At 37.7% G+C, this 12,489-nt stretch overlaps 1 protein-coding gene across 1 annotated transcript; it reads left to right on the top strand.

Annotated features, from left to right (window-relative positions):
- Positions 1-4,731: 4,731 nt before the first annotated feature.
- LOC126822597 (carbohydrate sulfotransferase 1) lies at positions 4,732-11,413 on the top strand. The gene is made up of 5 exons (XM_050551566.2): positions 4,732-4,944; positions 5,811-5,925; positions 7,059-7,148; positions 8,256-8,481; positions 10,580-11,413. The coding sequence occupies exons 2-5, from the start codon at positions 5,826-5,828 to the stop codon at positions 11,376-11,378; spliced, it is 1,215 nt and encodes a 404-aa protein (XP_050407523.2). The 5' UTR covers positions 4,732-4,944; positions 5,811-5,825; the 3' UTR covers positions 11,379-11,413.
- The last annotated feature ends 1,076 nt before the right edge of the window (positions 11,414-12,489 follow it).

The following is a 12,489-nucleotide window of genomic DNA, read 5'->3' as shown; positions in this document are numbered from 1 at the left end:
GTGCCGGAAGATAGACCAGCAAGGGACATATTCCTCACAGTGTTTCGTTTGATTAGAGCTAATCCCACATAACACTGCTGTAATGGAAGCAAATTTCTGGTAAATAGTCGGAATATGGGCATAGGGCAACATATAGTCCTTCGGATGTTCCGTGTAGACGTTGTCGTGTACGTAAAGGAACCCTTGGTAGTTGGAATTGGAAATAAGAGTACGCCGTAGCGCCGCTGTCCAGGCAAAATGTCCTCCTGTTTGGCGTACGTTTTCATTAGGAAGTTAAGCCCCATTTCATTTCGTTTCATTTAGTAAATAACTATCCTATAATTAAAGCCGTATCAACAGCTGGCGTGGTTTGTTGCTTAGGTTTAATTCTTGGGTTGAGATCGATTAATCAATGTGGCGGCGAATAATTGTCGTATTAATTACAGATTTAACAGGATATACAGTACTTAAATAATTAATATCAATTTATACAAGAAACATATGGCCACTCAGTTTCATGATATGCGACCAGATGATCGAGGCTTTTTTAGAACGCTTCAACATCCAGTCTTCCCGTGTTTATTGAAATTACAAGAAATCGTAATCGTTCAAAAATTGATATCTAATATTAAAAGAGAAGCTTTCACACAGTGAACAAGAATGTATAACCAGTGTTAGCGTAGTGTTAGAAATGATAAAAAGATCGGAAAACGGCTATCGACAGTAAGTATACATGAAATGAGAGAGAGAGAGAGAGAGAGAGAGAGAGAGGGGTTTAACGTTCACTCGACACAAACTAGGTAATTTCGGGACTAACATAGGGTTCAATTGTATTTCAATAATTCGCATGCGCGTAGGGGTCTTTAGCAGTGGGAGGAAACCGGGGAATCGAAACCACGCCATTTGGCTCAATGACAGAACTTGTGATACAACGCCCACGCACTACCCAGTCGGCCATGAAATGAAATGGAAGGGGTTTAACGCCCTACTGGGCTAATGAAGACGGGAATACGCCATGCGGTGTGCTATGAGGGAACATTTTTTTATGAAAGCAGCAATAAGGGCTACTCCTATATCGAATTCAAAGTGTCATGGGTTCTTTTATGCGCATGGCAATGTATACACAGAACCTCGTTTTTTCGTCCCATCCGAACGACTATAGGTTTTCACTTGCTAGGCCCCCTGTGCTGCACCACTGACAAAGGGGAACGACGCCGGAAAATCTAGATAAACTTTATTGGTCAACATAGCGATCAAACATAGCTACAATATTGTACCCGTGTCCTGCCTTATTCGCGGCTACAATTGATACACTATTCCTCGTCTTCATTAGCCCAGCTCGGAGCAAAACAGTAGGACGTTAAACCCCATTTCATTTCTGATACACTATTCGTGGCTTTGCGCAAGTACAATTAAGTTCAATTGCAAATTTTCAACACATATCACCACAGTTCGCATGGAAATAGGTAGCTATGTTACAAATGGTGAAGAGTGGAACACTGAACTCTTAATCTTATCTCACCGAACTGTTTTTCTGTATTTTCGGGTGACGTAAAATCACGTCATTCCGCTTCGGCGACCATTTTAAAATGAACAGAATTTTCGCATAGCAGTTGGGTTTAATCAAATCATATAATTATGCGGTAAGTTTTCACCTTTATTTCAATGGGAATTGATTTATTGTATGTTAAGCGATGTGCAGTACAGTTTGGGGTCAGTGTAATTGGAAATTAAGTTATAGGCCAGTAACTTTTTTGTAGTCAAATGACTACAAAACTAGCCCAAAAGAGCTCTCAACACCGTTTTGTTTTGATATCCCTTCTGAATGAATGATGCGGTGAGTATATTTAATTAGGCGATTCGATTGCAGGTTATAACATAGAGAGAGATGGGGTTTAACGTCCACTCGACACAAACTAGGTCATTTCGGGACTAACACATGGTTCAATTTAATTTCAATAATTCGCTTGCGCGTAGGGGTCTTTAGCAGTGGGAGGAAACCGGAGGACCCGGAGAAAACCCACGAGGTTGGACAGGCGACCCTACTCCTTGTCACGTACAACCGGGAATTCGAAACCACGCCTGTCGACTCAATGACAGGCTTTATGATACAGCACGTACGTGCTAACCATTCGGCCACCCCCCTCTTTATTCAGTGTTCTTAAAACCTTATTTCTTAATTCATAGTCCATAATTCTTATTTCTTAATTTGTTGTCGTATTTCGACATTTGTACACTAAAATTAACATTTTTGTATCTTAAAATCAATATTTGTTTTACAAATCAGACATTTGTCATATCAGATTTGTAAAATGTATTTTACTTGTGTTTTAATGTAAAGATAAAATTTATTTTAGAAAATCAAAAATTAGCCTACATTTACATTTCAGCAGAGAAATACAACAAAAAACAAATATGGAAAAACAAATTTCTAAATACAAATTTCCAAATACAAATTTTACAAAACATTCCTCCAAAAACATTTCTTCAATAACATTTCTCGAAATCCATCGAATCGTGCATACAATAAGTCACCATACAATAATGGGGAATCGAGCAAGCAAATGAAATGAAATGAAATGAAATGGGGTTTAACGTCCTACTGTTCTGCTCCTATACCGGGCTAATGAAGACGGGCATACGCCATACAGTGTGTTATGAGGGAAATTTTGCCCGGGCAGCGGCACTATCACCTACTCTTATATCGAATTCCAACTGCCAGGGATCTTTTACGTGCATTCCAATATATACACGGGACCTCGGTTTGTCGTCTTATCCGAAGGACTAGACAGCTATCCTTGTCAGGCCCTCCGTTCTGCACCATTGACAAGGGGAAACCACGTCGGAAAGAATCGAGCAAGCATATACACAATAAGAAAAATCGCTCGATGACCGCATCTCTAGTGAAACCACGTGCGTACTATGGCTAATCTGGTCGGGCCTTCGAAAATGAAAATAAATGGAAAGTAGTCTATTTCTTTTCTCAAACAAAAGAGTGTTTAATCTCTTCTAAATCACGTTATCATGAATGTTCCAGGGAAAAAGTAATATACTGATCGAAAGAGGGATAAATAAATACTTTCCGCTCATGCATTACACGATAACCCGTATTTTAACTTTTAAATACACCCCCACCACCCGGCCTCACTAACTTAATAGTATTTATCGTCATTCAACTGTAATACCCTTTTTCAAGCTATGCAAATTTAAATGTGCCAGAATATAATTTACATTTCTGAATAGGTAAATGAAACTTGTTTTCAGTGGTATTCTGTGTGATATCTGGAATGTCGTAGTATGATCGGTATTTTGACATTTAAGACCCCACCCATCCCCTCCCAATCAAGTAATAGAGTTTAATAGCGTACACATTTTTAAGTTATTTTCTGGCACATTTATATTTATATACTTTGAAAGGAGATCAAAGTTCCAAGGTACTAAACTTTATTAGGGGCGGGATATTTAAAGTAAAAAAAACCCATCTTAATAAGAAATTCTCGATATCTGTTCATATACAGCTGAAAGTATGTGTATTGTTTGCTATAAAATGTAAGTTATTTTCTTGCATATTTATAATTACATACCTTGGAAAAAGAACAAAATTGAAATGTCTCTAACATGTATTAAATGAGGAGGGGTGAGGTATTTAACGTCAAAATACGGGCCATAACATAAAATACAAGATATCGGGATACATACCATTGGCAAGGTCCGAATACATTTGGAAAATTGTAAAATATTTTCTGACATATTCATATTTAGGTACCTTGTTAAAGTAGATAAAATTTGGATCGTCTGAACCCTATTTAGTGAGGGGGGGGGGGGGTATTTAAAAGTCAAAATACGCGTCTTAATACGAAATTCAAATTATCGTAAAATGTTTCACTGGAAAGTATTTTATCATTCTCTCTTTCTGCCTTTACTATGTTTTCCGCGCGTTATTCATTCGTGTTCTGGCGACATTTTGTAGCAGTAACATTTATCAGTGACCAGATGTAAATAGAGTATTAATATGATATTTGGATGAACCTATTTGTGGGAAATGAAATAAAATGGGGTTTAACGTCCTACTGTTGTGCTTCGACTGGGATAATGAAGACGGGCGTGCGCCTACAGTGTTCTATGAGGGAAATTTTGCCCGGGCAGCGACACTAAGTCCTACTCTTATATCGAATTCCAACTGCCAAGGGGTCTTTTACGTGCACGCTAATGTATACACGAGACCTCGGTTTTTCGTCCCATCCGAACGACTAAACAGCTGTCCTTGTCAGACCCTATGTCCTTCACCACTGACAAGGGCAAACCACGTCGGAAAATCCAGATGAACCTTCTCGGCCAATGCAGATATCGAACACCAGACCTCCAGACTAGTGAGCCAGTATCTTACCCACTTAGCCATATGAATTAATATAATTTAATCTCACACACAAAAGTTATTTTTAAAAAAATATTGCGGAATATTAAAATAATCACACATATAACCTATTGTTGTATCTACTGAAAAAAATATATGTGTTTACCTTTTTTTAAAACGAACATGTTTGTGGTAATATTAACCGTAGTTTCGTATTATTAACACGTCACGTAACCCGGCAACAAGATTTAAATCCGTCTTAACCTAAATATATCACACGTCTACAACACATGTTGTTACTTTTTTAAAATTGATATTTTTGATGTTTGTATGTAAAGATGATATTTACCTTTTTATTGTATTTTAATATTTTGGTGTATATAGACTATTTTAGATATTTTGACTTATATACATTGTTTTGGGGAGGTGAAAAGATATGCGTATATTTTGGTCTATATACACTGTTTAGGAAATTCTAAACGATATAAGAATATTTTGGTCTATAAACACTGTTTTAGGAAAGGTTAAACAATAAAAGTATACTTAGTTTTCTATACATGTAATGAATTGTGAATTCTAATAATGATAACTGGATAAGATCAATTTGTCCGGTAAGTATATTTTATCTTAAAATACAGATATGACGTCATCGTTTGATGTTGGATTACTATTGCTGGATGTGCCAAACATACATTATATTCATACTTGATGAAAATATTGGACCAGCGTATTGAAATGCACGTGTGTGATTGTGTCTGAATTTTAAATTTTTTTTAATGGTCTCTGGCATTGTATAATATATTGATACAACTCTCGAGCAAACGCCCTGGTACAGTACCTCTCTATATAACATAATGTCGCTCTCTGGACCGTTGTTGTTGTTGTTTATTAATGATTTAACGTCCAATACAATGAATATGATATTATGGACGGATTGATTTAATTAAATTATTTACACTTGAAAATTGTTAAAAACACAAAATAAAAAGGTCCTCGGATACCAAATGTTTCTTAAAGCACACTTATAAATTCGCTGTCGTGAGAAGAGAGGGTGGGTCATCTTCTCCCTTTGTCATAATAAAGTTAAGACAAAGGGAGAAGATGACCCGCCCTCTCTTCTCACGACAGATCTCTGGGCCGGCAACCACACCTTTTATGTAATTGTTTAATGTATAGTGATAATGTGCATATAATCGTGTTTTTGTTGTTAATAAGTTATTGTTGTTGTTGGGTTATTGCAGTTGTTTAGTTATTGTGGTTTAATGAGTTGTTGTTGTTGATAAATTATCGTTGTTGATAGGTTATTGTTGATGATAAGTTAGTTTTGTTGATTGGTTCATGTTGATGATGGTTTGTTTGTTGTCAGGTTATTGCGGTTGATGAGTTATAGTTGATGATGGATTAATGTTGATGATGGATTGTTGTTGATGATGAGTTATTGTTGATGATAAGTTATTTTTGTTGTTTATTTTTACAGATTGCTATCAGAGGAATGGGGTGCACTTGCAAGAGTTCATTTATTGTGATATTTCTGGTAGCAGCGACGAGTTTAGCCTTCCTCTACCAGACAAGTTTTATCAAAGACATCGGTGGTAAGAATTTAAAAATCACCGAAAATTTTTAAGTATACGTTTTAGAAGTGGTGTGGATGGAGTCTTGGTTCTTTATCCTATAGTATTGAAACGAAACAGACCGACACACAATCTATTTAAATTATATCTTTATTTCATTCCCAATTTATCGTTTTGGTTTTGTATACCTCTGCAAAAGATCTAATAATTTTTTTATAACGGCTGACATTGTCCACGATTGACGTCGGTTGGGGTATGTATGATACATACGTGGGTTTTTAAATAGAGTAGGGAGTTAAACCCCATTTTATTTCATTTATAAATAGGGAGAGTGAGAGAAATGGGGTTTAACGTCCACTCGACACAAACTAGGTCATTTTTCAACTAACATATGGTTCAATTTGATTTCAATAATTCGCGTGCGATTAGGGGTCTTTAGCAGTGGGAGGAAACCGGAGGACCCGGATAAATCCTACGAGGTTGGACATGCGACCCTGCTCCTTGTCACGTACAGCCGGGGAATAGAAACCTCGCCAGTTGACTCAGTGACATACCTTATGTGTCTCGCAGCCTAAACAAACTGGATGCCTAAAATTACGGAATTTACTTAATGTCCAGTTATTTCAAATGTATTCTGGCGATTAGATATTAAGCTAAAGATAGCACATTTATATATGAGGCCATCTTCGTTACCCCAGTTGGAGCAGAACAGTAAGACGTTAAACCCAGTTACAAGTCAATGACTGGTATATAAACTGCACAGATATGTTACAAGACAATAACTGGTGTATAAACTGTATAGACATGTTACAAGTCAATGACTGGTGTATAAACTATATAGACATGTTACAAGTCAATGACTGGTGTATAAACTGTACAGACATGTTACAAGTCAATGACTGGTGTATAAACTGTATAGACATGTTACAAGCCAATGACTGGTGTATAAACTATACAGACATGTTACAAGTCAATGACTGGTGTATAAACTATACAGATATGTTACAAGTCAATCACTGGTGTATAAACTATACACACGTTACAAGTCAATCACTGGTGTATAAACCGGTATATAAACGGTGTATATTGACGATTGCATTACTAGTACATTCGCATTCTAACATGTTTTTTCTCTTGTGGGGGTTTTATTTCAGAACGAACCGGTTATTTAGCCCTCAAAGAACCTTTGATTCAGCCGATCAGGAATGGAACAGATAATTTAATAGGATTAGCTTCCACAATCGGTAAGTCAGTAAGATACCTGGTATGTTATTAAGATTATTACGTCTAGTAAGTCAGTAAGATATTACGTCTGGTAAATCAGTTCGATATCACGTCTGGTAAGTCAGTTAGATATTACGTCTGGTAAATCAGTTAGTTATCACGCGTGGTAAATCAGTTAGATATAACGTCTGGTAAGTCAGTAATAAACATGACTAAGGCCATGCGCAGTGTACGTACCATTCTATTGCACATAAAAGATCCCGGGTATTTTTATTTTTAAACATCTTATAACGAAAATGAAATGAAATAGGGTTTAACGTCCTACTGTTTTGCTCCGAACTGGGCTAAGGAAGATGAGCATACGCCATACAGTGTGCTATGACGGAAAGTTTGCCCGGACAGCGCCACTACGGCCTACTCTTATATCGAATTCCAACTGTCAAGGAATCTTTTACGTGCACGCCAAAGTGTGCACTGGACCTCGGTTTTTCGTCTCATCCGAATGACTAGACAGCTTTCCTTGTCAGGCCCTCCGTCCAGCATCACTGACAAGGGGGGACAACGCCAGAAAATCTGGGTGAACTTCCTCGGCCAATGCAGGGATCGAACACCCGACCTCCAGGCTAGCGAGCCAGCGTCTTACCCACTTAGCCACCGTGACGCCCCCACCTTATAACACTTCTTAATATTATTAAAGATACATTATGGGAGATTAGATAAAGAGCTGGCAATCATCACTATTAAAGTTAAAAAACTGGATAATGTTAAGGCAATTTGCTGAAAATTTCAGTCAAATTGATCCACTATGAACCGAGATTTTAGCGATTGAATTTTCGGCCTTGCCTCGATCATCATTACTAAAGTCGGTAGGATAAAAAAAAAAACAACATAGTCTCGATTATCCATTTTTTTAATTTAATTATGAATGGAAGTCGAACAGCAAATCGGATAATCCAATAAACATCGCAGGCTAGCGATGACATCGAGAGTTGATTATGGTCTGGATAAGTTAATTAATGAGATAACATCCCGGGTCTAAAGAAAGACCTGCAATAGGCAGATTTAGCTCTTGCATAATGCATGTTTAACTGTTTGAATACATATATATGAAATATTTTACTTTATAGAGAATGTTAAAACAGTCATTGCGCGGTATGAACAGACCAACAGAGGACCGGAAGTAAATGTACTTCTGTTGACGTACATGCGTAGTGGGTCTACATTTACAGCGGATCTACTGCAGCAAAGTCGTGAGGTGTTCTACGTGTTTGAACCGCTGACTACATTGTCAAGATACAACGTCATACCACCATTTGTGTACATACCCATGGTAACATTTGATCAAGCTCCAATGTAAGTTGAAATTGGGTAGCACTGGGAATGGATCCTTTGGCTCCATCCAACTTGCAGGAAAATACTCATGGATCTCCTTCTAGTCTTGGTTGTTGAGAGGTGCCTCACAAAACATCTCGCCAACAGGGGCTTGTGACCCATGATTTTGCATGAAGAACAAGATCCCGCCCGGGCCTCTAAAAAACAATATCTATATGTGTGTGCGGGGAGGAGGATCCCTCCAAATGCCGGGCTGTGTTGAACATGTTAGAATCGATTTGTAGCATATCTGACCTACGGTATATGTTTGACACTGGTTAAGCATTATGATTATAATGTTGAAAACCGCATTGAAACCGTGTGCGAGGTGCACAAAAACATGGCACAAAGATTGTCATTGGGTCCCTCTCAATAAGCCACTGCTCGCCACACTAATCAGCAGTGAATATTCGCTAGACCTCTACAATCACTGATATAGTCTGGAGGTTCAGCGCGGGGGTAGGGGTGTCCATCAAATGGGCACAAAACCAGACCCAACTTTTCTGGAGTAAAATTTGCGTAGAATACGATGCCGAGTGGTAATCAGTCCGCCGTTGGGGCGTTTATGAGATATTCGGGGTCAAAGGTCAAATGGGTTCATTTGCACTAAAAGTGAATGGCTGTCTTTCTTGTATCATGAATATATAAGCTGAAAATGATTGAAAGTAATCACACTTTCAATAAAAATGTAAACTTGCTAATTTCACCTTTGTTCAAAAGGTCATATTTTCCGTTTTAGCACTAGGAAGATTTAAAGTAATAAATGCCAGTGTAAAATATAAAAACTAAAGCGAAACTTGTTCTACTTAATAATAGGATCATTTAAAATTTATGAATTAGTTTTACAACGAATGCTATACATAATGATACTAGTCTGAAAAAAATAATTGAAAAGTTTCATTGCTGGACTCCAGCCTGCAGGCCGCGTCACAAAGCCTGCCAAAATTTCCCCGATAACATTTATCAATACGACATATACATCCTGTGAACTATTATGCACAATGCATCCGTCGGTTTTATCTGCGTCCATGTTCGGGCTAAATTCATAAAAATTCATAAAATATTTGCAAACTTTTAATCTCGTCGTCAGATACGTGTTTTGCCGTCACAGATTAACGTCGGTTTTCCTAGACTGGGATTCTCGGAAATCCACGCGACCTGCAGACTGGAGTCCAACACTGAAACTATTCAATTGTTTTTCAGATAACTAGTATCTTTATGTATAATAATCGCTGTGAAAATAAATCGGAGAGATTTCGATTTGACAGTTTTTTACGTATTTTTGAAACAGGTTTCAAAGTGTGTTGGCTCTGTTATGCAAGATCATTTTCGACGTTCCAAAGTAAAAGTTCGGTGCTAAGACCCCCTAAAGATAAATTTTAAATGTTCCTATTATTAATTAGAACAGGTTTCGCTTTAGTTTTTATATTTTACGTTGACATTTTATTGCTTTAAATCATCCTAGTGCAAAAACGGTAAATTTCACCTTTTGACCTCCAGGGTCACTAAGACTAAAGGTCAATTTAGCACGTTTACATTTTTATTGAAAGTGTGATTACTTTCGATCATTTTCAGCTTCTTTTCATAATACAAGAATGACTGCGCATTCACTTTCAGTGCAAATGAACTCGTTTGACCTTTGACCCCGAATATCGCGAAAACGCCCCAACGGCGGACTGATTACCACTCGGCATCGTATTCTACGCAAAATTCTACTCAAGAAAAGTTGGGTCTGGTTTTGTGCTCCTTTAGTGCCCCCCCCCCCGCGCTGAGCCTCCGGTCTAATAAGGATAACATCGATGCGACTTAATGAGCCCCAAATATTAAAAAGCTACATTTTTAGTTTAAGATTTCATGAATAAAGTCCATTTTCGCGCATTAATTATCGTCATGCTGATATTTAAAGCATTTCTAGTCGGACATGGGGCAGGGGGAACAAAAATGAATGTGATCTAGACTCCCGGAATTTAAATATTACCTGACCCCAAATAGGTGGAGGGCAATTGTGAAAATACTTAACTGGATTCTTCTTAAATATACAGATTAATACCAATGATGTTTGGTGTATTTTACTTTTCAGATATTATCTACAACAAATGGTTAATTTCAAGATGTTATCAAAACGACTTCTGAACGCCTTCCTCACTTGTAAATTTTCTCAAGCTGACATGGCAACTCTCATACAATTTCATCTCAGGAATAGTCTAACAACGATACCCTTCTATAATTGCACAAGACAATACAAAGGTATATTCGGAGTATTTCGGTGTTTACCTCATCTGTATGAAAGGTGTCTAAGATCCCGGATAACTATCACTAAGACGATTCGTACCCGGATGCAAACGGGCGTGGAGATGCTACAATCAAATCCAAATTTAAAAATCATACATTTAATACGAGATCCAAGAGGAACATTGATGTCTGAATTCCGCTTTGGAAAGTTTCCAAAACAGGAACTGTTATCCTATGCTACGACATTTTGTAAAAACGTGACAGAAGATTTGGAGATTGCGCAGACTTATCCAGACCGTGTTAAAATAATTCGCTATGAGGATTTGTGTGACAATCCGTTTCTTTTATCGAAAAAATTATATGATTATATTGGAATGGAATTCACCTCAGAGATCAAGGAATATATTCACAGTATAACTTCCGCCGGAAAGGAAGTAAATTGTCCTCTTTGTACGTCTCGTGCTGATTCTAAGATGGCGTCCAAAAAATGGAGGAAACAGATAACAATTAAAGACGCGCTCACAATTGATAATGTATGTTCTAATGTGTTTGACAAACTGGGGTATAAGCCAGTTAATAGTTTAAATGAACTGCGAAATTTGAATGTAAGTTTTGTAGCCAAACCAAAGATCAATGTTTTGGGTTAAAGGTGATTTTAATATTATACGAAATCAAGATTCAATTCTGTGGTTTAAATTCTTCCATGCAGTTATAAATGAATGAGGAAATGGGGTTTAGCGTCCTAGAAACAGTATGAATGAATGAAATGGGGTTTAACGTCCAAGAAACAGTATGAATGATTGGATGGGATCGGGTTTAACGTCCTAGAGACAGTATGAATGAATGATTGAAATTGGATTTAGCGTCCTTGGGATAGTTATGGTCAAACACCCGAAATTGGGGTTAACGTCCTAGAGACAGCTATGATGAATGGGTGAAATTGGGTTTAACGTCCTATAGCAACAGTATGAATGAATGAATGAAATTGGGTTTAACGTCCTAGCAACAGTATGAATGAATGAATGAAATTGGGTTTAACGTCCTAGCAACAGTATGAATGAATGAATGAAATCGGGTTTAACGTCCTAGAAACAGTATGAATGAATGAAATTGGGTTTAACGTCCTCGAGACAGCTATGATGCACGAATGAATGATGTGGGGATTAACGTCCTAGAGACAACTATGATGAATGAGTGAAATTGGGATTAACGTCCCAGAGACAGTATGAATGAATGAAATTGGATTTTACGTCCAAGAGACAGTTATGAATGAATGAAACTTGGTTTTACGTCCTAGAATCAGCTATGATGAATGAATGAAACTGGGTTTTACGTCCTAGAATCAGCTATGATGAATGAATGAGATGGGGTTTAACGTCTTTAATTTTATTTCAATAATTCGCTTGCGCGTAGGGGTCTTTAGCAGTGGGAGGAAACCCACGAGGTTGGACAGGCGACCCTACTCCTTGTCACGTACAACCGGGGATTCGAAACCTCGCCAGTTGACTCAATGACCGGCTTTATGATACAGCGCGCACGTGCTAACCATTCGGCCATTCCCCCCCCCCCCCCCCCTGCTAGAGACAGATATGGTCATATATATCATGTAACATATTAACGACAAACAGTCCTGAACATACCATCTGCTTCTAAATCAATAATGAATTCAAATGAAAGAGGATTTAACTTCTTACTGTCCTTCACCACTGATAGGGGGAAACCACGCCGGAAAATCACGATGAACTTTCTCGGCCAATG

Source organism: Patella vulgata, chromosome 5 (assembly GCF_932274485.2).
Source record: "Patella vulgata chromosome 5, xgPatVulg1.2, whole genome shotgun sequence".
In the NCBI taxonomy this organism is placed as follows: domain Eukaryota; kingdom Metazoa; phylum Mollusca; class Gastropoda; family Patellidae; genus Patella; species Patella vulgata.
This window is presented reverse-complemented; position numbering and strand designations above follow the sequence as displayed.